The following is a 26,366-nucleotide window of genomic DNA, read 5'->3' as shown; positions in this document are numbered from 1 at the left end:
GGTCCCAGCAGCACAGAAGAATGTGATGGAGGAACAGAGGGTCCAGAGGAGGGCAGGGAGCAGATGTCTTCATAAGGAGCTACCAAAATTCTTGGGATTCACTCTTCAGTTTATAGAGAAGGCTTAGAAGGATCTCAGTGAGGCTTTCACAGGTGTGAGGTTGGTAGAACAAGGAAGTGCAGACTTTGTATTCACCAAATTTGCCTACAGAAGAACGCTTTACAACTGTAAGATCAGCTGAGAGGACAAAGCACTTTTTGACACAAGTCTGGAACCTGCTATTACAAAAAGTGGAGACTACCAACATGTTTAAAACGTTTTACAGAAAGTCATGAGCAACTGCAGGCACATAAATGGCTGCTAAAAGGCAACGATGCACCCTTTAACCTCTATAACCCATTCAGAATGCCGGAGGGAAGAAGATCCAGCTCAACTAATGCAATTCCCCCAAACCTTGCACATAACTAATTAAGTCATCGTGGTATCTCCTAACTGCTGCACTCATCTCCCTCTCAGCCCCTCCTTGCTGCTGTGCCTCACATTACAGCATGGCCTCATTTAGACTCCAATCCTGCAGGAGCTCTGCTGAGCTCAGCTCCAGAAACCACTGCAGAGAGGGAAGCTGCATGTGTGGCATGGGCTCAAAGCTGTCTCAGATGTGCAGTTTGACTGGTTTCCTATGGTATTTGTCACTGGTGTCCTGCAGCATTCCTAGCACCAGAGAAAGGGAGGCCAGGCCAGTGGGGCTCGATCCCACGGCAGTCCCACATCTGCACGGACATCCTGGTGTCTGGAATGGCAGCAGCAGCTCTGAGAAGCAGCTGAGCCATGCCTGCAGTGCCCTGCTGACATCACCAAAGCAAACACGTCATTCCCTGTGCAAGCCTTGCCTTTCATAGCACCACACAGAGTTTATCTGACACGCTTTAGCAGAGGTCACATCTGGTCCACCTGGACGCACCTCTGAGCCTCCAGCACAGATCGCTGCGCCGTTTGGTGAAGTTACAAAACACATCATTTAAGCTGTGTGTATTTTCTAGGCCAACACTCGTGCCTTTCACAGGAAAGCGCACATTTCACTAGTTGATGGCTGCGGTTGCTCTGCAAGCAATGCCAGTTATCAATTCCAACTCGTTGCTTCCTGCTTCTTGACTGGGGTGGGTGGGAAGGTGTGTGAGCAGCTCTGCAGCACAGAGCTGTGCTGAGCCTCGGGCAGAGCTGGGGATGGAGAGCCTCACTGAGCTCTCAGCCTGTGGGAGTGAGGACACAGTATTTTAACTCAAGGATTTCATACTTTACACAGTGGGAGTGATAGAAAGGGTGTAAGAAAGAACAAAAATAAACAAACAAATAAAAGGGCACCTACAACAATTCCTGAAGTGCACTGATCAGATAAACATCTGGAGGAGCCGCTTTCTGGCTGCAGACTCAGGCTCGTGTCACGTTAATGAAGATGCATAAACGCCCAGAATCTCAGGAATGCGGGTTATCAAGTTGGGCTGCTGAAAACCACTTTTTTTTTTTTTTTCTTCTTTAAACATACTCGGGCTGTGCGGGACCCCATCACGGCCGTTCCTCGTCCCGGCACGGCGCTCTCCAGGTACGGCAGCACCACACAAACACCCGCCCGCCCGCCCCTCTCGGCTTCGGGCTTTGAGCCCCAAGGGCAGCCCCGCGGTGCTGGGTGCTGTGCGTACCGACCCCCCATCAATGATCCCGCAGCACAGCAGTCCCTCTCCCCCCCCCCCCGCCGCGCTTCGAGGAGACAACGCACACGCGTACATAAGACCCGTGGGAGAGCCGAGCTGCGCATGCGCTGAATGAAGAAACACACCCCTCATTCCTCCTTTTTTCGCGTGGTCTGGGGCGTGGTCTGTGGCGGAGGGGCGTGGCCTGGAGGAGTGAGGGGCGTGGCCAGCGCTGCTGCCCGGCGCCGCCGCCGGCGCGGAGGTGCAGTTGTTACCGCGTCCGCGACAGGTGTGCGCGTGGGAGCGCCTTCGGCCGCCGTAGGTGCGTGAGGAGGGAGGGGTGGCGCGGACCGCCGAGCCGGAGGGGGGCGCTTTGCCCGCTGCTGCTCTGTCAGCGGGGGTTTGGGGCGCGGGAGCGGGCAGTAAGCGGGCGCTGGGCTGCGGGGTCCGGCGGCGGGGAGGGGCGGCGATGCCCGGCGGGCCGTTCGGCTGTTCTCGGGCTGCCCTTCTCGAGCCCGGCGGTGCCCGCACGGTGCTGGCCGGTGGCAGCGGGGTCGGGTGGTCGCGGAACTCAGCACGGGGAGCGGAGACGGAGCGAGAGTTAAAAGTAAGGAAGAAAGGCGCTGTATGGGTGAGGGACGAAGAGGTGCTGCGGTGCGGTGCTGCTCGGTTGATGCAGGTGCTGGGAACGCTGCTCCGGGCTGTGGGGTGGTCGCTAAGGAGCGGTTTTCCTTCGAGCCGTTGCCACACGGGTGGGTTTCAGTCCCACGCTGTGCTGCTCTATGGGCTGCAATGCAGCCCTTCCCTCTCTGGCATCCTGCAGGACTCGAGATTCTCCTCCTCGGGACTCCGATCTGTCTTTAACATAACTGTTGCAGCACGCAGAATGCTCACGATCTTGTTTAAATTCTAATCGTACAACAAAGAGCACTTTCCCGACGTGGGTTGGAATAATTCTTCAGGAAAAGAAGGGCGAAGGTGTTTGAATGAGATGAAACTGAAAGCGAATGGGGCTGAAAGCATGGAATGGCGCTGGGAATGCAGGACGTTTCTGGGCATCTCAGAGTCCTGCTTGTGTCCCTCACAGCAGCTGAGACGCTGAATGAATGCTCCTTAACTTCCCATGCGATGTCGCAGCAGCGGCTGCTGCTTCTGCACAGAGAGATTGCCAAAACAGTCCTGATTGTCCTGGTGCACCTGTGGCTGTAGGGCAGCAAATGGTGAGGAAACCAAACAGTAACACAATGGTGGAAAAATTCATCCGCAAACAGTGATTGCTGAAGGCTTCCTTGCTTAGGTATCAAATTAAGGCCCATTTTCTGCACAATTTAACTAGATTTTGTTTTCTCAGTGTTTTACTGCAACTGTCCTTCCGTGTAAGGTGCAAGTCAGTCAGCAAGCTGCTGTCTGCCAAGAGAGGCTTCTAATGAATGCCCTGCTACTGTTTCCTGTGCAGAACTGACTCCTGCTTGGAGAACGGTGATTTAAACTGCAAAGTGGGGCTTCAGATGATCTTCTCTTGGCTCCAGATTAATCACCAAACAGAAGTTGAAGCTGTAGCATTAGACAGCTGGCTCGGAGTTTTTTTCTTTTTCAGCAGATGCATTTTTCAGGAGTAAATTTAATCTGCAGTCTCTGCGGATGTATTTCGTGCCTTTATGGAATCTCTGTGCTAAGTGTTTGCTACATTGATAGCAGGGGCTCTGTCTTGTCACAGAAATGCTGATTTATTTGCATGTAAGGTATTCTTGCTAACAAGGGAGGGTGTTGAGCACCCCTCACATTCAAATTAGAACCATTATCTTTGTGGATGATCATTTGTGCAGCTGGTAATGAGCAACAGCTTTTTTAAGTCTGGAGACCAGAGAGCATCCTTATTGTAGTTCAGTCCTGACAAAACTCCTGAGGGTAACAGAAAAGGTGGTTTAAGGATGCAAAACGTTTTCTGGAAACCATGAATTTCAAAAAGTAACTCTCCAGTCTGAGTTTCTCTTGTTGGAAGGGGTGATGGCTGCACTTTGGAGACTGCCTTCAGTGGGAGATGGGAGCCTGAAGCTGCAGCAAGCTGCGACTGGATACGTAATGCTGATAAGTAGTTTCAGTGTGTTTCAACACCACGACAAAAATAGCGTAACTTTTCTGGTTTGCCGTGATAGCTCAACCTGTCCATCTAAAAGCACCATCTAAATCACGATCTTGAAAAACGTGTGCTGGCTTGGTGTGTCATTGCCTGCATTACATCAGGTGAATAAAGGAATCTCAGAGAAAGTCCCATTCTTCTGATGGTTCCCACCAGGCAGCGAGGTGTTCATCAGCTGCGTGCTTTATCCCTGCACAGCAGCAGGGTGCAGCACTGGAGTGGTTCCTCTGCTTCCAGCCAGCACTTTGCAGACCCATTCTCCTCTGTCAGCATTGGTTCAGGTTCTTCTGCCTCAACTCCACGGATCGGATCAGTGAGGTTCCATTTGCTGCAGCTGAGTTCTTTTGGACTGAGATGCTGCAGAACCCCAAGTCTTTGATGCTTTCGAGGAATTGCATTACATGCGTGTGAGGATTTCAGATGATCATCCCTACATTTTACTGTTTATATCAAGTTCCTGAGGTGCCTTTTAAAGACTCAGACTTCTGGAGTTCTGTAACCTAATGGTCAGCTAAAAAACGGACGGAAAAAAACGGGAAAGAGATCAGCCTGCCTGATGTCACCGTTGCAGGATCAGGCAGTGCACTTGCTGCAGGCATTGTGTGACACGAGGCTGGGGTAAAAGAAAATAGGAAAAAAGGAAAGGCGTTGCCTCACAAGCTGTATTTTTGTCTTATCAAGGAACTCTTTAAATTAATCTCCCCTCCTTTCCTCCTCCACAAAAGAAAACTATGTAAAAATAAATAAATAAACAAACATATACGTATCTGATACTGGCTTGTTGACTTAGGTTGTGAAAAGCTGTACAAAATTTCTTCCAGTTTACAGCAAGGCAAAAGTAATCAAAACTGTTCCTTTAGGTAACTGCTAGCTATTGTGACAAGAGATTTACAGCTGCCTCTGTGAACAGAAGACTTATATTGGCTCACAGAGGAAACGGCTGCTGCATGAAGGGTGAACACCGCCAGTGAATGAAAAATGTTTGCATAGGAATTACATCCTCTTAGCTTTCATAACTCAAGCCTTCTTACATAAATGCCAGAGCATTTGGTTCAGAAAGCAGAACAAGAGAGGGCATAGCAGGGCTTCCTGGAGCCTGTGTGTGTAAAGGAAAGCCAGAGCTTTGTGTCAGCATCCCTTTCAGTGACAGCCTGCTTCTTACTCGTGTTCTGGCTCATATCTCTCTCTTGCCCCATTCATTGTGGCCGGTGTTTTATTGGGGCACCATCTCAGTGGCATCTGCAGAGGAAATGATGACTTTAATCTGATGCTGAGGGGTGTTTTTTGGTCAGTCGATGGACGTGTTCTGAATGGTCAGCACTTGGTGGCACGAGTAGATCAGCATCCCATGAACTGAGTTCAAATGGTGGCGATCAAATCACTCCGTGGAGCTACTTTTCTGCTCATATAACTCATACTGACTGACACTGTGCTTTCTTCCTCAGTAGGTGTTTGTGGTGATAAGATGGAGCCTTCCCCGTTTAATAGAAGACAATGGACTTCTCAGTCTTTGAAAATCACTGCAAAAGAGCTTTCTCTCGTCAACAAAAATAAGTCATCAGCTCTTGTGGAGAGATTCTCCAGGTAAGTATTGCGAGGATTCTGAGCACAGTCTGCGCGGCGAGGTTAAAGCTGAGATACTGAGCAATTACTGCTTCACTGACAGTTGTTTTGCTTCTCTAAAACAGTATTGCTCTGTGGGCATTTGCATTTCTGGTTCGGTATACGCTGTGCAAAGCTTCTTTTAGTTGCTGACATTGTTTCTAATATCAGAGTTATAATCTTTCTGCTGTCAGAAGGTGTGTGATTACTGTTAGATTCTGAAGGTACAGTGCTGGAGTGGAGGCAGCTGCTGCTGATGGACTTCATGAAAAATGGGATTTTGCAGCTTCATGAGCTGTATGGGATTCTCACTTAACATGGGAGCTGGGCAGCCAAGTGACCCAGACTTGCATTAATAGCGTAGCATTGTTTTATTTAAATCTTGAGAATGGGAGAAACTTTCTGGAGTCAACAGAGGAAGGATAATAACGTTCTGAACTTTACACAAACAGAATGTTGCTCTGTAAGTACCCTGTCCTAGGAGAAGCTGCTTGCTTTGGCCAGTCTCGTTAAGGTAATTTATTCACTCATTGAAACTTGATTACAGAATCTAGTCATCTTGCTAAATGTTGGTAATCCTTTGGAAAGGGCTTATTGGAAGTAATCCAAACTGCTATTCCTTAATCAAGTGGAGTCCCTCTGCGTAAGCAGCGTCAGTTCCTTGCAAAAACACGGCGCTGCTTACTGGCTTTGCCAACTCTGACACTGACAGAGAGGAGTGTTTTTTTCTAAATTGTCATTACCTAAATATTTGTACGTGGAAATATTTTTTTAATCCCCGTAGTGTTTAAATTATCAGCTTTGCCAGGTCAGAGCCATGCAAATTTGCAACAGCAGAAACCCAAACAGTGCGCTGCGGTGGGCTGACTTACTGAGCGCTGCCTGAAACTTTTCAGTCCTCGTTTGTGTTTTCCAGTTTGCACTTTCACCCGCATGTCTCTCTTGATTTTTCCGGTAGTATTGATCTCTATTCCTACATCAACTTATTTTCCCACCGTGTCTCATTCCAATTTTGGAAGCTCTGCAGTGTACAAGACACAGGTTAATTCATTTGTGTGAATTAAAGAGGGCCAGCTACAGTTCTTCAGCAGCTTTCAGTCTGTGCAGTAAATGCAGTTTTCAGAGCAGCAATAAACGAGTGCAGTCTGTTTGCTCTTTTGCACGAGGAAAGAAGAAACCTACATAGGAGCACACAACTCACAAAGGGAAAACAAAGTCACTGAGGTTCATCAGCTGTAAAACAGGTATTTGTGTGTAAGTTTCTTTTTCTTTAGAAAGAACCTGGTCCTTCTAAGGGCTTTTTTTTTTTCTTAGAGCCCCTGATATACATTAGTTCTTGATTTGATCCCAGCCATTATTTAAAGTCTGAAGCTGATGACTTCAGTATGAGTGACTCATTTTTATGGGCTGTAGCATATTCATAGTTTTATCAAAAGTAGAATTGCACAGATAAGAGAGACCCACAGGTAAGAAAAACAGAAACATGTTGAGAGGTGATTCTTTTCTTTGAAAAGCACAGCTTTGGTTACAAATGGCCAAATGTGTCTAATCAGATTAATTTGTGCGTTTCAAAAGCAAAGTGCAGTCGCTGTGTGCAGTATAGTGATCAGTGAGGTCGGTGTGCTCCGTCCCAGCAGAGAGGCATGCAGATTGCTGGGAGTTTACTGTAGCTTCTTAAAGGACTTTGATTCATGATCCAGGGCAGCTTATCTTCAGAGGGCTGTGATTAACGTTTCCACTGCTGGGGTGGTTCAGCTGCTCATGAAGCAACTGCTGAATTGGTGCAGCTTACCACCCAGTGGAGTACGATAAACTGGCACTTATGTAGATTTTCTGTGTATGCCAAGCTGTAATTTGTTACGGTTCAGCAGCTGCTGTATAAATGGCTGAGGCAATATTCCTGTGAGGGGACACAGCAGACAGCTGGGTGGGAGAAACAATACAGCTATTCCAAGGTAAACTGCCTAGATTCGAGAATGAGAGTGCTTGGCTAATAAAAATTATCAACGCATGTTATTACTGTGAGCCGCATGACTTAAAACATGTCTGTCATTTCGCATTGTTCGGATGCTATTCACTGCTGTTTTGTTCAGCCTTCGGTCTTATTTGGTAGGTCTGGTAAGTGCACAGTCCTAGGTGGAAGCGAAATCTCAGCCGTCTTCATGATCATTCAATATCCTAGTTTAAAACTGTTGTGTTGTTTTGTTTTTTTTCCTCTTTCCTGTATCCCAAAGGTATCAGAAAGCAGCTGAAGAAGCCACGGCTGAGAAAAAAAGAAATGTAAGTATCTGTTTCCTAGGCAATAAGCAACAGAGTGGATCACCTGCATGAAATGTTCCTGTGGCAGTTTATTTTGGAAATACCAAAGCTGTTGCTGTGCATCCTACAGAAAACTCAGACGCGGTGTCTGCCTTTGACCCATTCCCTCCTCTCTTTAGACTGGGAATGAAAGGAAAGAAAATCAAGTGACTTGCCCAAAGCTATACGTTGAATCACCAGTTCACTCCTAAGCAAAAGGCAGAAGGAGTTGGCTGTCATTTCTAACCACAGCCTCTTTGTTCTTAGCTGTAGGCAGTTATGTGGTACCTCTTCCTTTCTTAACTAAATTTAAAAGTCTGCTTGAAAAGAAGCTGCCAGCCTCTCTGAAATCTAGCACGCATCTCTTTGATAACTGCAGAATCCGTTAAGGGATCTTCTCTGAAATGCTGCACAGAGTTCAAACTGTCCCTGAATGTGGGAGAGCCATCATTTTTGGTTCTGCTAGAGCCCTGCTCTCCCTCTACATTGCACTTACTGGCATGGGGTCAGGAAACCCTGATGGAAGACCAGGTGTTCGCAAGCAGACCTTTTAATTTTCATTTAAAAGACCAGCAGTATTTACAGGATATATAGTTATGTTTTTGCTGGAGTGTGCTTACTGGATCTCTGTAATGCTTCAGAAGTCATTTTCCTTCTCTCTGGGATACAGGAGTGACAAAATAAGCATTCTAAAAATTATTGCCCAGTCTTAAGTTTACTTCGTTGCTTCTATGATCACAAATAGGCAAGTCCCAAAGCAAAATGACTGGGGCTGTAAAGTATGCCTGGGCTTCTTAACAATATGTCTCATATCCAGTTATATGGATATATGCAGTTACAAGTACTTCTGTTACACTACAACATTTGCCTTACAACTTTAGTACTTTCTTTTAAGTACAGTTAGCAAGTGAGCTGATCTTTTTGAAGCCTAGATGGATTCAAGTTAATTTGCAAAGCAGTGTTCAAAATGTGACCAGAAGAGTAATGGGGTGAGAGACTTAAATCCTAATATAGCTGCTAATCCTGTTTAATTCCTGTAAGCCTTGCAGACCTGCTCCACTTGCAATGAGTCTGATACACAGTGGACTCCATAAGAGAGGGACAGCAAAAATGCAATGCTGGCAGGTAATAGATTTGAATGAATCAAAGATGGGCTGGCCTGTTACTCTGAGGAGAGGTAACTGCTTGTGAGCAAAACTAATACGGAAAGCATTTGAATGTTCTCTATGTATTACCATCTAACTGACAGTGGTAAGGCAGCACTTGTGCTTTGTGTGAATGTTTCCTGTCTAGAGGTTTCAGTGTGTTGAGTGAAACAGAAGAGAAAGTCCAGCAAATGATCTGGTATTTATGAATGGGAGCAAACAGAAATATGTTGTCTATGCCTTGCTTAAGCCTTACTCTGCATGGTACAAAATACTGAAGCCAGATCTGTTGTAAGTGGAATGCTTCTGTTTAGTGCTTGCACAAATGCAAAAGATCAAAAAGTACTGGTTTTTGGAAGCTAATCAGTGGCTTTTTATTAATTGTTGTCTTCTGAAGCAGCTGGAAGACATTGCAACTCTTGGCACACCACGCATCTCTGTGGCTGCTGCTGTTTGTTCCTTCCAGGTCTAGAGACTCTTGTTATGTGGATTTGGGTCCCCTTCTCTTCATGTGTGGATTCGAGCCTTTTGTGTGGCATTTAACTCATTAGACCTTGACTCCCTTTTTCCTTATAAGGCCATCCTGTTTGCTCACTTCCTGCTTTAGCTCCTGACTTTTCTCTTCTCCCCCCTCCTTCCTTTCCTATCCTGGATGCTTTCTCCATGTGGCACAGTTGTAACTATTCACAGCTGTCTGAAAAAGCAGAGAGCTGAGCTCAGTACTGAGCCTTTAACTTCCTTTCTCATAGAAAGGAAGTACTTCATCAGGCACATAACTGGAATTTGACTTCTTGTTCTTTCAGAGCACAGAAAATCTTCCCCCTCATTTTAAGAGAGGGAATCTGAGCGTACTAAAGAAAAAGTGGGAGAATCCAGCGCCGGGAACGGAGTCTCGGAAGGAAACGCTCCGAAGCAGCTGTGCTGAGGGGAGGCACAGGGTCGAGAGCCCCGAGCTGGGAGTTGGAAGCAGCCTTGCTTTTTGCTCAGACACAGAGCAGATCCCGGCAGCCGGCACAGCATCTCACGTCCAGGCCTCTTCTGGCACCCCTGGCCAGCTGCAGCGTCCCGGTGTTGACAGCGGAAAGTCTCAAAGCCACTCACAGGAGAGTGGTAAAATGGAAAACTATCTGAGAGAGTCCAGAGAAGTGGAAAAGCCCGAAGCCAGTGAAAACACAGAGTCTTCAGGGAAGATAGAGAAGTACAGCGTTCCGCTGAACAAGTTAAAGATGATGTTTGAAAAGGGTGAAGCAGCCCAGCCCAAGGTAAGGATCTGACTGTGCAAATCTTAAGGGAAACTAAAAGTGCTGCCTCCTGGGCATCGGGAAAAACCCCGGAGGGAGTGGCTGAGAGCTATTGAGTGATTGTGTTCATTGTTTTAGTTGAAAAATAACGTGGCTGCTGTTAATAACTTATTTGAGCTGTGTGAATACGTGTAGAGTGCTGCTTTGCTTTGTCCATTGCTCGTTGCAGATGTAAGATGAATTTGCTTTTGATAGAAGGTTAACGTTTAAGATGAGCAAAATATGTGTGGAATTTATGAAGAATTTTTTTCAAAGCGTGAAGGGAGTGTTTATCTCCTGTGAAGATGAGTTCTGTAAACACGAATTGTGACAGAATCGATGTGGTTGTATGTAAAAGTTGAGGAGAGCTCAGCAGGACCGGCTTTTGCAGTTGAGATGAATGCGCTGCCAGAGCGAAGAGCTTTGTGTGCATCTGTGTGTGTGACACGACCAGATGTAGATTTGTGTGTATAAAGTGCTGCGAAATACCTCCGTCTTTTCCTGTCTCTTCTCTCATCTTTGTATCTTAACAAATGCTTCTTATCAAGAAATCCTCGCAGGGATAAAGCGGCAAAGATCGCCTCGCGAGCTGCTGCCTTCACTCGTTTTGACTTGCAAATGCACAGGGCTTGCATTTTCCTACAACTGCTCATGAAATCTGATCCTGCATGTGGACTGCAGACTGTGTGTCCCGGGGGAGAATTGCTTAACTAGAAAATGAGTTGCATATGCCATTGACTTGCAACATAGTCCCGAGACTGGTGGAGTTTCCAGTTTTCTCATACTTTCCTATACTTCTGGCTTTGTTTTACTGCGGGTGATTTTTCTTGCACTATTGAATAAAACCAGCAGATTTTGTACAAAGGTTTTTTAAAACGTGTATCAGGAGATTCAGAGGGGCAGCTCTTTGGTAACGTGAGTTTGGGGTCTGTAATAATTGCACAGCTTAGATTTTGTAGTCTTTGCCATTCTCTAAGAGCCACCCATGCTATCAGGGCTGTTTTACAGGGTGGAGGGTGATTTCCTGATAGCGCTTCTCTGAACCCCTGCTGTAGGATTAATCGGTCAGGATTCCTCAGGAAAGTACCATTCTGCAGATGGACGTGAAGTAATTTTATCTTAGCCTGGGGAATAAAATTGTTTTGGAGATGACTGAATCTGGAACTGATAATTCTCTTCAGCTTAGTCATTTGAATGTGGTTGAAATCTGAGTGAATGCAGTAAATATCATACAGTCGATATTAAGTTCTTCAGGTTAGGTTCAAATCCTGTTCCTATTCCAAATTAATCTGGTTACTTTATAATTTTGGAAGGAAAAAGGCACGAAGGGCTCTGAAGTTTAGGTCGGGGGGGAGGGGAGTCTGATTAGAAAGCACTATTGTAAGGTTTCTGGTTCTGGGATTTTATCTGGGGAGTGGAGGATGATGTCATGTAGTCACGTACAATGAAGATAGATCAGCACTATGGGGACACAGATCTTTTTCACTGAGGTAGGAACCGACTGCGGGATCTGCAGTTCTCTCTTCCATTTGTACTCTTCCTGAACCCTGTTGGTTGATAAACTCCTGGCTTAAGTGCAAGCAAGGCTTCCTTCACCTGAAGGATGGTAATTTTCCTTGGTGTTTGCTTCAGCCTTATGGCATAAGCACTGCCAGAGCTTTCCTGACAAAAACATCTGTATGAGCTGAGTGGCAACATGGCTGTAGGTTCATGGCAGTAAAGATAAAACAACTCGCCTGGTTGCTGGGTAAGTCCATGGCAAGAATCCAGGTTACTGCCTGGACTTCCTGACTTCACAGACTCTGCACAAACCTATTCTGATTTTCAGGGCAAAACTCTCTCCGTTTTTTCATCTGTTTGTCAGATTTTGCTCTGTCTTCTACAGCTCCGATATAAGGCAGATCATTTTCTTCCACAAAGACACAGTATAAATACTTCTGAACACATTGGTCTAGTTTGCTTCAGGGCTAAGCAGAGGCCGAACATTGGGTCTTTTATTAATTTCAAAGAATCCCTCCTGTAAGTGATAGCAGAAACGTACCCAAGGAAGATCAGAAGAAAAGAAAGAGCAAGCAGTTCTGCAAGGCTTGTTTAAAAAGCTATCTCGAGGTAGGTTTGTGTTCTTCCTTTAAGGCAAAAACTTATTATGCCTTGTATATTTAACCTGATGCTCAGGGTCACGTTTGACACAGTTGTCTATAATGAAATAGGTGTAAGTTCTTTTTGGTCTTTTGCCCAACAGCTCCTTGTGCCCCAGGTGAAATGCTGTTAATTCTATGGTACCTCTGCACTCCTTCTTTTGTCTTAGAACATTGGGGCTTTCCAGCCATGAGGAATATTTTGTTTCATTTTGCAAGCAGCACAAGCTGCAGCGCTGGAATAGTGGCCCACCCAGAATTATAGAGGGAACTGAGTGGGATAAGCCTAAACCTGGGAGTAAGGGATTCCTCCATGCTAACGGTGTTACCTTCCATGCACCCTAATCAGCCTAATTACTTGTGGTCAGGCTGTTGGTGGTAATGGAGAAAGTCTCTCACCTTCCTTTTGGTAAACATTTTTCACTTATTGCTCTGCTTTTTTTCTTCCACGGTGTGAGACTATTGATGTTAAATCCACACAACATCAGCTTTATGCAGTCTGGATTTCTAACTGGTTTTTTTTCCCTGGTGAGATACTAATAGTTTCTACCAGTGAAGCTGGAATCCCAGACACCAGATCCAAATTTCTTAAGACTTTTGTTCCCCAGCAGTGGAGTCTTCCTCATGAATGCTGCTCACCAGTTCAACTTCCTGTGTGTCCGTACCACAACCTTTGTTCCATCTGTGGCTTCATCAGCCCTGCTGTGTGCAAGAGAGCGTATGTGATCCATATAACAAATGAAAAAACACCCACAGCTTATCTGAATTCACTAGTTCAGAGTTTCAAGTGGGCTAATAAGCTTGTTTCTTCTATCCTTATAGGATCTTCTCTGTGTATTTTGCCTATATTTTCTGTATGCTAGTGAAAAGCCAGACCCTTTGAAGGGCCAATTTCTGAGCTGTGAGAGCTTCAGATGTGTGGGCTGAAGGTGACATGAAGGCAGGCATAGACTGAAGAAGAATCATCTGAGGATAGTTTGCTCAGAATAAGGAATCTGCAAGTTCTTACAAGTGTGCAGGCACTCCCAAACTGAACCTATCAACGCACTCAGTGGAAGGAAAAGGCTTGTCATAGCTAAGCTCTTTTCCAGTAAGAAAAGTTAACAAAGCCTTAAACCACAGAAATAAGAAATATTTCCCATGCTAATGGAAAAAAAAAAAAAAAAAAAAAAAGTTTTCCAGCTGCATTTTCCTTCCCTGGTAAAGTGCTGTTTTGTATGCCAAGGCAGCCTGATTTTTCACAGTGATTGTCTTACAGTGCTGTTCTGTTCAAATAAAACTTTGGAATTTCCTTCAGGTTGGTGAGCAGCAAACAAGAAAGTTGTTGGAAGGAGGGGGGGGTGCAGGGATGTGTGGCTGTAGCATCTTGCCAAACCTGCCTTGCCTTCTTGTCTCATCAGCCTCGAAAGTAATTTCTGTCTCTGCGATTTACCCTTTCCTAAGGAGAGAGATAACGAAGATCTCTCACCTTCTGGTATTTGGAATGTTGTCTGTCAGCTGTGAAGACATCTTGTTTCAATGAGGTCCAATTAAATACTGCATTTCCTGAGCGTTCAGCTGCTCTGAATTTTTTTTCACAATTCCTCTTACTGAGCTCAAGGTTTTGGGGAGTTGGTCTCAATAAATGAGCCTTAAAGTTTGGTGGAGCCAACCACAACACTTGGGGTGTAACTGCAAAACTGCCCAGCAGTGCAGCCCTGCAAATAGTGATTATCCTGTTTATCTGAGAATATTTATCTCTAGCACCCTAGCTTAAGCCTTATCAGACCTAATTAGGGAATTGTTTGGTACCAAGTGCATGAGAGATCCAAATCAAAACAAATAGCCCCAGATAACTTTTGTTACCACAGTAATTTTTTTCCTTTCTGTAGCTGAAAATCAATGCAGATTTGCATTATCTTACTCCTTTCATCATTCTGTTCAATTTTAAGTCTTTACAAAATGACTTTGAACGTTAATTTCATGAGAATTGGTCTGAGATGCAAAAATCTAGACTGATGTTTTGTGCTTGCAGAGGTAAATAGCTAAGAGTTTAACCTGTGCGGTTTTCTGATTTTTTTTAAACCAAGATATCTTATTGAAGGACGTTTATGAACCTCTTCACAAGAGTGTTTTCCAGGTGACAAAGGGTCACATATTCTGTGATCAAACTTGATATTGGTTAAATAAGATGTCACCTGCTAGACTTGTTTATTCTAGTAAAGCAGATTTGCTAGTGACACCTGTGCATCTTAAAGGATTAAATGCAACAGTCTCTGTTTGCCCAGGCAGCTGATAGGTGGGTTCTGTCTCTAATAGGTTGCTAGAGACCAGAGGAAGACAGCAATTGGTAGGAGGATTTCTGAAAACAGCTTCTCTTCAGAGGACCTTGATGTTGGCCAAGGAGAGAAGAGTCACAGTGCATCAGGTCAGTAATCCCCCTGTTTGTTTGTTTGCTTTCCCCAGTTTATGCAATAGGGAAATGCTGTGTACAACACAGTGGAATTAAATTTTGCCTTTCGTAAGTAGTAACAGAAGTGTAACTATTCCCATCTGCAAAGTCTATGCAAACATCACATTTAATTAACTCAATCTTGCTGAGAATGTTAAAGCATCGCCTCCCTAAGCAAAGAAATTGAGGTGCAGGAGATAATTAGCATTAATTAATAAAAGTAGTCATTCCTGTGACTACTTTTAATAGTCAGTCTCAGTTAGAAAATAAGTAGTGAATTGATGATGGGTTTTCCTTGTTTTAGTTCTTGTCTCTCCTGCCATATCCAGATGCTTCCAAGGATGAGTGAGGCTAAACTGAACTAATTTCTAACATGTTTGTTGTTGAAATCCTGATCTTTAACATGTGAGCTGGTAAATATTTTCATGGAGAAGGTGGAAGTGGCAAGCAAAACTCTTCCTCGGGTTCTGTGTCTTCTTTAGAAGACTAAAACTGTGCCTCCACCTCAGTGATGTGAATTTCCACTTAGCTGCTGTGGCAGCTGCTGTCATTTGACAGCAGCAGCCATCAGTGTTTGTAGTGTTTGCTTCTGAGACTGCTGGCTGAAATCTGCATCAAGTGAACGTGCTGCTTCTGAAAGTAGCTGGGTAGATTACAGGACTTAGAGCCTGTGACTGAAGGATTTCTGACACACTGGTAAAGGGATGGGGTTTGTAATTTTCACGTGTGCTGTTGGTGTTCGTGAAAGTTGCTTTTTATTCATGTAACTCTTCTCATCTTGTAGATGGAAGTCCAGCACTCAGCCCAGATAAGGTAGAGACCAAGAAAAGCCTGGAGATGCCTCGGTTAACAGAAACTTCAATAAAGGATAGGCTGGCAAAGTATCAGGCAGCTGTGTCCAAGCAGGGCAGTTCTGCAGGCCTCGTTACCACGGTAAGTCTGTTTGCCTTGAGTAGAAGTGGATTTTAGCCCCAAACTGACGCTGGAAAGAAGATGTTACAGAAACCAAACATTTTGAAGATAATCCCATCTTGTTTTGAAGAGACCTTTGTGCTCGTAGGACTCATTTCTAACGAAGGGTTGACTGTACTGCAGGGAGTAACAAGTATTTGCATCTTGCTGGAATGATCTTGAAAGTTTTCCAGGAAATTAATTGCTGGTGTCCTGATTGCGGTCCTTCTGAAACTTAACTGGCGTTCTTTTTCTTTCTGCCTCTCTGGAGCTCTCTGCATGCTAGAAATAAACAGAAACCTCACTTCTATAATGTACACTAGCTTTAAGCTAGGGGAAATAGTTTCTGTCTAACTGAAATGATCTCTCAGTTTTGTCTGTGGTGTAGATTTGATTCTGCACATCTTGGCAGGAAAATCTAGTAACCTTCAAGGCATGAGTGGAAGGGCACTGCAGCCAGTGCAGCAAACATTGTTATCTGCAAATTGCTGATTTGACTCCTGTTTCTCACTTCTATTCAGTTTGCCAGATTATTTCTTCCAGTCTGTGTCTCAGAGTAGCACTGATTCAATAAGCTGTGTCCTAATGGCAAGAGATTGACCATAGATTTTCTTTTCTCTTGAGGCTGTCGTTTGCAATTCCCTAGTGCTATCAGTTTGAGCATCAGTGCAGCCTCAAGCTCTTAGGAAGTCCCATTTAGCAGAATTTCTTTTGGTTTTGGCCTGGCACATCAATAAGGGCAGCAGTAAGGTGCTGATGAGGTTAATGTTTGCAATACTTAGAATAGAATCTGTAAGTCTTGGTTCTTTTCCTTCTTTGCTGCCAAAGGAGCTGAGTGTCTTTTGATATGGCAGTGTGGTGTTTGTACTTCTCTGAAAACGTGTCACATCTATGCTGCAAAGGAGAGACACAATCCCTCCTGGGATCAGCTGTTTTGTGGGCATTGTTGCACAATTAGGTCTGGGTTAAGACTGGTGGATGTTTTTGCAGTGGGTTAAAGGAATAGTGAGAAGCAATTCTTTTAATAGCATCACAGGTGACACAGAAAGGGTAGGGAGAGATGGAGAACAGCATATTTAGAGATCTGCACTTAATTACATACTTGTTAGATTCGACTGGCTTACAGAATCCAGTGAGTTGCCAGTGCTGCATTTGGCTATCTGTCTTCCATGTCACAAAGATGTCTTGTGAATGGCATGACTTTTCCCCAATTATCTTGAATCCTGCGGCAATGAAACACGAGGTTTTGCTGGATTATTATTAAAGTGTGAAAGCTGCTTTTGTGCACATCTAAAGACAGTTTGTAAAGAACAGAAATCTTGGTAAATAACAGTTGGTTTTTATCCCCTTTTTTTACTAGTATAGAAACAAGTAGGATTTGCTTTTATGTTGTATTTATCAATTAATCAGGGCTTTATATATGGTGCTTACCTTGAAAAATTAACATGTCTGGAAAGTGAAGATGTGGAGTGAGCAGGACAAAAATGGAAGAGTTGATCTTAAAGGAAATCTGCAGTCAGAGAAAAGGGCTGTCGTGATCTTCGCAGAATAAAATTCAGAGCCCCATCTCTTTTCCTCGTTAAAATCCATCACTTTGCAAATGTGTATTGATTATTTTTTTTTAAGCTCTTTCACTTAGTTATTGCTGTATGTGCTAGGAAAACAGTTTACAGAAACAAAAAGAAAGAAAAATAGCAAGTACTTTCCTAGGAGAAAAGTGCCTGTCAACTTTCAAGTGCTTTATTCTATAGAATGAGATTCAAGCCAGTGAAAATGAAATCAAGAATTACAAATCTGAGCAGAAGGAGAATATGCCACCAAGTTTTGAGGACTGCATTTCCTATCAGGATGGGGAGAAGGTAAGATGCTCATGCTGGTGAAGATCAAGGACTTCACTGTAAGTGGAACAAGTTGCTGAGTTTCAGCTGAGATGTTTGTTCCATGCTATTTAGAAGCTGAATCTCTGCAGGTGGCTGTATGCCTGCAGAATTCCTTATTTTATTTTTTTTAATCTGGACTGTATCTACATTATAAGCGAGCAGATCTCATTTGAAGGCTTTTGAAGTTGTAAAGAACATCTAGAGATAAGTCTTAAAGTTCTCTTGCAGATTACCCCCATCTTCTCAATAATGACATATCGTTAGTATGGCAGAACCCTTGGTTATCATACTTATTTTAGTGGCTTCAGCAGCTGATGAGAACTGAAGCCTCTGATTTGGGGTTGGTTTTGTTTGACTTCAATATTTGATTATGGTGAAGTCGCCTAAACTTTAGTGTCACACTTCCTACCAAAAATCATGATTCTCAAGTAGGTATTGGTGGTTTTTTTTCTTTATGTAACGTAAAGGATGAAAAGCTGTGTGTGATGCGAATGCGTGTAAAGGAGACTTTGTCACCATTTCTTCTTCAGCAGCTACGTTTCGGTTAAGGTAGCGGGGTGCCAGTCTGGATTTGCTCCCATTTTTGAGCTTCAGCTGTAAATTGAGGCTAAATTACTCTCTGAATACAGAGATAATAAAGCACGCTCAACCGTTTGCGTACTAAACTGGGATAGCAGACAGGATAAAAGTAGCTGAATAATAATTGGGGTACTGTGTATTCAAACCATTCTGAACACGTGGCAGCCTAATGCCAGGAGGGCTTTTAAAGCTTTCCAGCCTTCCTTGGGCCAGGAGCCAAATTGTTGCTTTCAGCTGTTCGTTACTGACAGCTGAGCAGCTCTGTGTTTAATGGTTGAGGCTGCTTCTGCTAAAAGGTGAGTTAATTAAAAGAACACCTGTGAAATCAGAAAACTTTTCTGCTGTTGTATGGAAGGTTTGAATACAAGTGATAGCACTCAGCTGGAATGGCTAAGTCACTTGTTGAGGAGTCCAGGTGTAATAAGGAACCTGAAGAGGGCATTGATTTGGGAATCAGGATTGTCCATTTGAAATGGCGTGATGAAGTTTGGAAATAAGCCTGATTAAAACTGCTGGCATGAATGTCAGCAATAGGAACCTGTAGGCAAAAAGAGAGCAAAAGAAACGTGCTAACTTTCTCTGCCATTTTTTACATTGAATCCATGACAGATCTAGAAATCAGATAAGCGTGACAATCTAACACCCACAGAAGGTGCTGATGCCCTTCCCAGTACACCGATGTTTGTTACTTTGTCAGGAGAACAACGCCTGTTAATTTATGTAACTTGCTTCTTTGTTACCTCCTTAATTTGCAAATGTCAGCTGCCTGCAATGACTTCAATTCAGTCATTGAAGTGAATTAATGATGACCTGCCATTAATCTTGCTGCAGTAGTTTAGTTTCTCAGTGTAGCTACTTAGAGCTATTTGATAGCAGTAGTACCAAATTTAACAACTCTACATCAAGTGCTTTATCTGTAACGTGTTCAGTGTCTGAAACTGATTTATAACCACCTCTTAGAAAAACTGTGGAAGTTCAGGGATTTTTTTGTTGCTGTTAGGGTTTTCTTTTGTTTTGGAAAGCTCTGTCTTTGAATGCTTAAGTATCATAGATTTGTCAAATGTTGGAGGGAGCCAGGAGATTTCCAGTAAACATGTGCTGCTTGGTGGCCAAGGATTTTCTCAGTAAGAACTAGGAAATGCATCAACAAAACCAGAGAGGCTTTCTAATGACTAAGAGATAAAGACTTAAAGGCTGCAGGTATTTGGGGGAAAAACAAAAATAGCGTTTGTGTGAACACTCCAGCAGATGATCTGAATGTTGCAAGAGCTGTAACTGGGAGAATATCTGCCTTACAGCAAGCACTGAACGTTCTTGACAGTCAGCTGGACTTTGTCTTGGGCCTTACAAAACAAAAAAAGTAGCTTTGTGTGTCCGTTAGTATGGCCAGTCTCTTCCTGTCGGGGTGCTGATGCTGTCTCTCTGGGTGTTCCCTGGACCTGATTCTCAGACTTCTGAAGACTGTGGGTGCTCATTGCCCGATGTTCTCTTGCAGGTTTCTGTAGGTGAGAACAGCCTATCTTTCCACTCCGGTCTTTCAGAGGATGGCAATGGTAAGCACTCGTTTTTCTGCCTCAGCAAGAGTAGGATGAGGTGTGAATGAGGACGAGTGCTCCCCCTTACCCATCAGTTGTTGGTAGGATGCTTAGGACCACTCCTGTCAAATGATAAATTTGACCCTAATAAACACTTTTCTTATACTAAAAGTCTGTCCCGTGCAAGGCTGAGTGTACTTGCTAATGCAGGACAACTACCAAATACCTTTGGCACTGACCAGAGGTAGACAATTCTCATTCAGTTAAGTCCTTCTCATGCTGTGTTAGATTTACACCTGAATTCAGGGCCATGTGAGAGCACTTTGCAGCAATGACAGCACAGTTAGGTGTTGGATCTCTGTATATAAGTTTCTGTAATGTATCAACTTACCTATTTTGACACGAGTAGACTGATCATATTTAAATTTTAGCCCTTAGCTGGTAGGATTGCTATTTGGCCTTATCAGCATAAACTTTCCGTGGTTTTCCTGTCACTCTAATGATCTTTTCATTCTTCTTTTCTCCTCCCTTAGTTGGACAAAACCTGGAGAGTGAGACAGAAATTCAGAAACCTGTCAGCACAAAACAGCAAAACTTTGGTTCTAAATCGCTTGGCCAGACGGATGCATCTCTGCCAAAAACGGTGAAGGTAAAGGAGCTATTTATTCTCAAACACTGGCAACAGTTAGAAACAACTTTCTTCTCTCTTTAATAGTGAAAAGCCTTCATTCAACCAGTCTGTCAGCAAAGTAACTGTATTAATCTCTGATCTGACTGTGAACTTCAGTGCTGAATGGAGAAGCATCTCAAAACTTCTTGTTCAAATATGAAGCTTGAGCTGTGTACTGGGAGCTGTGCTGCTGCTGTCGCAATGGTTTGCCCTGTGCAGAGGCAGCCTGTTTCTGTTCAGTATGGGGGAAAAAGGGGCTTGAGCAGGGATGCAGATCCTGCTGAGGTTTGTCTGTGCCTCCTGTGAAGTCAGAGCCTCCTAGATGGTGGCACTGAGGTCCTGAACCTGAGAGCCTCCTGTAGGCCAGGACCTGCCTCTCCATGCTCCTCTTCCAGCTGTTCCCAAAGCGACAGCAGTTGGTAGAAATTTAATATCAGGGGTGAATGGTGAGTGACTCCGCAGAGAAAGAAGTGTGGCATTCTCAATAACAAATCTCCAATGTTAGATTTTCTTTAGCAGGGGCTCTAAAGCAGATGGAGCACTTCTTGGGCAGGAATGTATTTGCTAATCTTATTAGCCATGCAAACAGCAGTTCTGAACGTTTTGATCACACTGCACTTGTCACATGTGCTGTCTGGAGTTAGGATGCCTGTTCCCTGGGCTGCCACAGGCTCCCCAGCTCACTCCTGAGGAAACAAGCGTGCTTTTGTTGTTTTCCCCATCTTGGAGAGGAACAGCACTGATCTAAGCAAGGCCAGTGAGATGTGGGTTCTTAGCGTTCAGAGGTATAAATGCTGGCATAAGAAATTAGAGCTGCCTGTAATGTTTTTGTAATCTGTCTGTGAAAGCATACAAGCTATGTATTTTGGTCCTTTGCAATCTCTTCCTATTATTACAGCCGTTTTAGTCCTCTACCTTGTTGCTGCTTTTGATGCTGCACTGCTCAGATAGAAACCTAGATGCTGTTTATTCACTTAAGGTTCCTATTTGTCTTTTCCAGCTTCTGTTTCCTGTTCTTGGTTCCTAATCTCTGCTCCTGCCTTCTGCTTCCCTCCTAATGTGAGCTCAACTCTCAGCTTTCTCTCAAGTTCTTTACTTATTGGGCCTCACCTTCCTCCTGTAGCTCCTATTTGTAGTATGCCTGGAAAAGAATTTCTTTCTCTTCACACCCCAAAACACCTCTCCATCAGACACAGGGCTCATTGTTATACAAGTAAGTTCCTCTTCTTAGATGAGGATGCACATTGCAGAAGCACATGCCAGCACTCTAATGTAACGTTGCAAAACTGAGCTCTTGGGGTCACTTTTTGATGGGCAAGTAAATTGTTGCTGCCTTGCTTCCTGTGGCAAAAGAGGATGGTCAGAATTTAATCTGAATTGGTGAACTCTCATTTTCTGAGATTTCATTTAGCAACACGAGATTCAGAGTTCATATGCAGTCTTGGCAGCACATGGGGATTGTGGGTCTTTTCAAAATGAACTCCAAATTTTTGTTGGTCTAGTTGTCGTCATAATTAGAACTTCAATCTACTGTAGCTTGAAGCAGTGCCTTAAAAAGTTGAGATACCTATTGAACTGGAATTAAATTGGCAGCAAATTCTATGGCTGTGACAAACGAACTTCAGCTGGCTCTGTCTTCAGCAATCTGTCCCTTGCATATTGTAACTTTCATTGCCTAACCATTGTTTCTCGTCTGTTATAAATGAATTGCTGTAATTATGTTTTCCTGCAGTCTTCCTGTTTTTTTTCTTTAGCCACAGTATTTTTCCTTGGAGCTTTTCAGTAAGTTTGCAGCAGGTAATTCTGTGTCCAAAAAGAAACAAGTTTTTAAATGCTGTACTGTCAATGTGTGTGTGCAGGCCCATGGATGTGGAGCTCGGCATTCCTGTGCTGCTGCTGAAGCAGTTGCTGTCAGTGAGCAGCCTGAGGATGCCCATTTCTCACCTGCAAATTACTTTTTGTTCTTGGAGGTATCTTTCCTGCTGGCCAACCATAAGAGATTCCGAGAAGTGAATGGCACCAAGTGTCCTTTTTCATGGACAGTGTGCTTGCTTCCTTGATGCTTTCAGAAAACAAAGTCTGAAACTGTTCCCATATAGCAGGACAGCGATGCTTGACTCCTTAGTGTTTAAGTTTACCCTTGCACTAAGTTCTCAGGAAATTCTCTTGGTAACTACATAAACAGTTTTAGCTTTTTAACCTCAAAGCCCTGCTCAGCTTTAAGTCTTGAGCAAGTTTGAGGGCTGTTTGTCCTGAAACCCGACTACGGTTTTTTTGCTGCAGAACTGGAATTGCTTACAAATGAAGTCAGAAGCATTTCCTGCTGCCCACATCTGCACTGAAGCTATTTTCTCCTCTTTAAAAGAGTAGAGCATTTAGCAAAAACGGACTTCAAACTGCTGAGGGCGGCCTGCACTGTTCCTCTTTTCTCCCCAGCCTCGACCTTTCATGTTGAGGTTTTCAGATCTTTTTCTATGCTGACTTTCTTTATTTTGGGAGGTCTTGTAATGACTGTATCTACTTAAATATTTCATTGTTTTCCCATAAAGAAAAAAAATGCGATTGCAGGAACACACTAGATTTCTGGGAACTGTCGAAGTTACAGCTGGGTTCGAGCATTTCCATTGTTCCTTCTCAGCTTGTGATGCCCAGCTCTCTGGGGCATAACCTTGGCTGTCAAACCACACCGATCCCTGTGGGCTTGCTGCAGCCTCTTCCTCGCTCATTGCCCTCCAGAATGCACTCTATCAGAATCAGCATTGAGGTTGCAGAAATACTGCCATTTTTCTGACAACTGTGGAAGCTGTGCGTGAATCCAAGCCAAGTCTCCTAGCAGCTGATTCATTTTCCAGCTAACAAACTTTCTCTTCTTCCCGTAGAAGTTTCAGTTGCCAGCAAAGGAAACCTGTGTTGGGTGTCAGAAGACAGTGTACCCAATGGAAAGGCTCCTGGCCAACCAGCAGGTGTTCCACATCAGCTGCTTCCGCTGTTCCTATTGCAACAGTAAACTCAGGTAAACACGTTGCTCCATTTGGCTGCCTTCGAGGAAGTGTGGCTTTCCTATTCTCAGAAGCTGAGTAAGATGCTGTCCAGGCTTAGCAGAAGTGAAAACAACTGTAATCCAGTGAATTGAATAGGAGCGTGGTAATGCAGTCCTAGATCTGCCAGTTGCTTTTGCACTTAATGTGTTTTGTAACTCGTAATGTCACTTTATGACAGAAAAATGTAGTGTCTACCTCTTGATACTTGAAAAGAGGGTCATGCAAACACATTAAAACTTCAAACTTTAATTTTTTAAATCTAATTTTTTCAGCAATGTAACTAAAATATACCCTTGTCTCAGCAGCTGAGAAAAAGAATGCTAACATCTGATTTTGTATCTCTCTGTACAGTCTTGGGACGTACGCATCTCTGCGTGGGAATATTTACTGCAAGCCTCACTTCAATCAGCTCTTCAAAGCTAAAGGTAATTATGATGAAGGCTTTGGGCACAAACAGCATAAGGAATTATGGTCAAGCAAAACAGAATGTGAGGAATCCCAGGAGAAAACTCTCCATGGTGTAAAAGCAACTGAGAGTCCTCAAAACCCAGGAGTAGAGGATGCCCCCATTGCAAAAGTAGGAGTTCTGGCAGCAACTATGGAAGCAAAAGCTTCAGCTGTGCCTGAAAGAGAAGAGAAACCAGCAGAAACAAAAAAGCTCAGGATTGCCTGGCCGCCTCCATCTGACCAAAGTACTCAAGGAAGCACTTTGGATGAGGGCATCAAAGTGTTAAAACCCAAATGGCCCCCAGAAGAAGAGAGTTCCAAGCCAGATGTGTTGGAGGATGTGGATCTGGATCTCAAAAAGTTAAGAAGATCTTCCTCACTGAAGGAGAGAAGTCGTCCGTTTACGGTAGCAGCCTCGTTTAGAACAGTATCTGTGAAAGGCCATAAAACAGACAATTCATCCTCTCCTTCTAAGGCAGAGAGAGACATGTTGAAAAGAAGTGAGGAACTGGAGAGAGAGGTTGTGGTAGACAAAAAGCAAAAGGAAAAGATTGAGAATAGGAACATGCAGAATGCTGAGGAGAAAAATGCAGAGGAAGAGCGGGAATTGCCTGGTATCAAAACAGCAGAGCACAACTTTGTAGAAAATGGCCAGGAGAATGCAGAGACAGATGAGGAAGAACATGGTGTGGAAGAGCAGCAAACCCCAAATGAAGAATTCCTTGAACCAAATTCTCCGAAACATTCCAGCTTATCCAATGTAACTGCAAAGGAATCTTCTGACCAGAATCGCAAATCCCAAGATGTTGGTTTCTGGGAGGGTGAAGATATGGAAGATCTATCTGTGGAAGAACAGATCAAAAGGAACCGTTACTATGAAGATGATGATGAAGAATAAATAGGCCTTTTATAATAAAACTTGCTTCAAGGTGCTGGGCCTTTTTTAATTGGTGTTTTTAGCTTTAACAAACAGCTGTCCTGTATGAAAGCGATGCTATACTGCACATCAACGTTAAGGGAATCATATATACAAATTAGCCAGAAAAGTACTGTGGAAGCCTGAAAGAATGTCTGAGTGCATGGAGATGAGTATCTGTGGCTGTGGGATGCCTTCGACAGGTGACCTCTGTCCATGGGATGAGAACAGAGCTCTTCTGAACTCCTACTGTCTCACCCTTTTGGAACTCTAGGACCTGTTTCACTGACCTGGTATGGAACAGGCTTTCTGTAATACACTACTTTTACCACTACAAAATGCTACTGCAGTGCTTAGGGACCAGTTTTCAAAGGGACTTTCTGATCTGCTTTAAAAATGGTAACTAAATGCACTTTAATACATGTTAAGGGCACAGCTTTTTAATTATTATAATAAAAACACTTTTGGGGCTTGGAGTCCAACATCTAAAGCATCTCAAACTGAGCAGGACGTAACTTTCAAAACTGCCTATGATCAATGAATCCTCCATTTTTCTCTGTGCAACTGGAACAGTGTGCCCACAGCTGGAACAAATGTATTTTAGTGCTTATCCAAACGCTGTGCTGACAGAACTCCTTGAGGGCAAGACAACGTTTTTGCAGGAGCCTGCAGGGCATTATTTTTGCATTTTTATATGCATTTTGAATGGTTTTTTGTTTACTTAGAGTTCATTATAATTCATTTAAAACTGCACATAACGTTTTTAAGGCCTTTTGACAATTTTGAAATCCTACTTGTATCGAGCTGCCATAATTTTTTTTTTTTTCATTATGGCTGCGAAATTCTGCTGCATTGCAAATCTTTGGAATAAAACCATATGAACCAGAAACTTTCTGATTGCTAGCATTGAAGCTTAGTACATTTTAAAACTTGACTGCATTTATTTTACAAATAATGGAATCTGAATGGTGGCCGGAAGATATCCCTTTATATTAGCTTTTATTTGTACTGTAGTTACATGAGAATTAACTCTAACTATATTTGAGGTGTAAAATATCCTGCTTTCTTAACAGTCCTGCTAACTTCAATAAAGTTTGGTCATTTACATAAAAAAAAAAAAAAGGTCTGAAGACTGCATTCATAGTCGTTTCACGAAGAAGCACCATTTTAAAAGGAGATGGGAAAAGATGGGTGGAAATCCTGGGGTTTACTTGCAGCTGGAGGCCAGGCAGTGACTTTCTGGTGCCACTAGGTGACACTGTGGGTCCACTTGTGGTCGTCACAAGCAGACTGCGAGGCTGAGGGAGAGGGCTTAGAAAAGGATGGGCAAAATAAGGAAGGACTCGCAGGTGTCTCACGCTCCCGTTTCTGGCTTCAGCTGCTTTTCAGGCAGCTGAGTTCAAGCCAGAGTTGGTTTAGTTTAGTTGTTTCTTTCTTACAGCTGCTGTGTGTTGGAGTTGTCCTCACTCAATCCTGGGGTACTTTTGGTTCGAGGCTTGGGTGTAGTGAAAAAGCAGTGAGTGCTCTGCAGCAACAAAGCAAATGTGCTCCTTGGTGGCACAGAGAAGGGAGCAGCCTGCTGTTGGGCTAGCATGCATTAGTAGCTGTGTGGCATGGCACGTACA

At 43.7% G+C, this 26,366-nt stretch overlaps 1 protein-coding gene across 4 annotated transcripts; it reads left to right on the top strand.

Moving 5' to 3' along the window:
* Positions 1–1,934: 1,934 nt before the first annotated feature.
* LIMA1 (LIM domain and actin binding 1) lies at positions 1,935–25,863 on the top strand. Of its 4 annotated transcripts, none has more exons than XM_042838277.1 (11): positions 1,935–2,010; positions 5,277–5,412; positions 7,665–7,710; positions 9,677–10,135; positions 14,590–14,698; positions 15,507–15,655; positions 17,425–17,532; positions 19,628–19,685; positions 20,201–20,316; positions 23,217–23,350; positions 23,730–25,863. In XM_042838277.1, exons 2-11 carry the CDS (start codon positions 5,294–5,296, stop codon positions 24,721–24,723), a joined length of 2,292 nt encoding a protein of 763 aa, XP_042694211.1. In that variant the 5' UTR covers positions 1,935–2,010; positions 5,277–5,293; the 3' UTR covers positions 24,724–25,863. The 4 variants fall into 4 exon arrangements, with proteins under 4 accessions (XP_042694211.1, XP_042694210.1, XP_042694214.1 ...); XM_042838276.1 differs by having other exon boundaries at positions 1,940–2,010; positions 5,274–5,412; XM_042838278.1 differs by lacking the exon at positions 1,935–2,010 and adding an exon at positions 2,274–2,295 and having other exon boundaries at positions 5,274–5,412.
* Positions 25,864–26,366: the final 503 nt, after the last annotated feature.

This window comes from Centrocercus urophasianus, unplaced genomic scaffold (genome assembly GCF_019232065.1).
Source record: "Centrocercus urophasianus isolate 14NV4802_14NV808 unplaced genomic scaffold, USGS_Curo_1.0 seq_75, whole genome shotgun sequence".
NCBI classification, from domain to species: domain Eukaryota; kingdom Metazoa; phylum Chordata; class Aves; order Galliformes; family Phasianidae; genus Centrocercus; species Centrocercus urophasianus.
The sequence above is the reverse complement of the archived record's forward strand: the minus strand, read 5'-3'. Positions and strand labels throughout refer to the sequence as shown.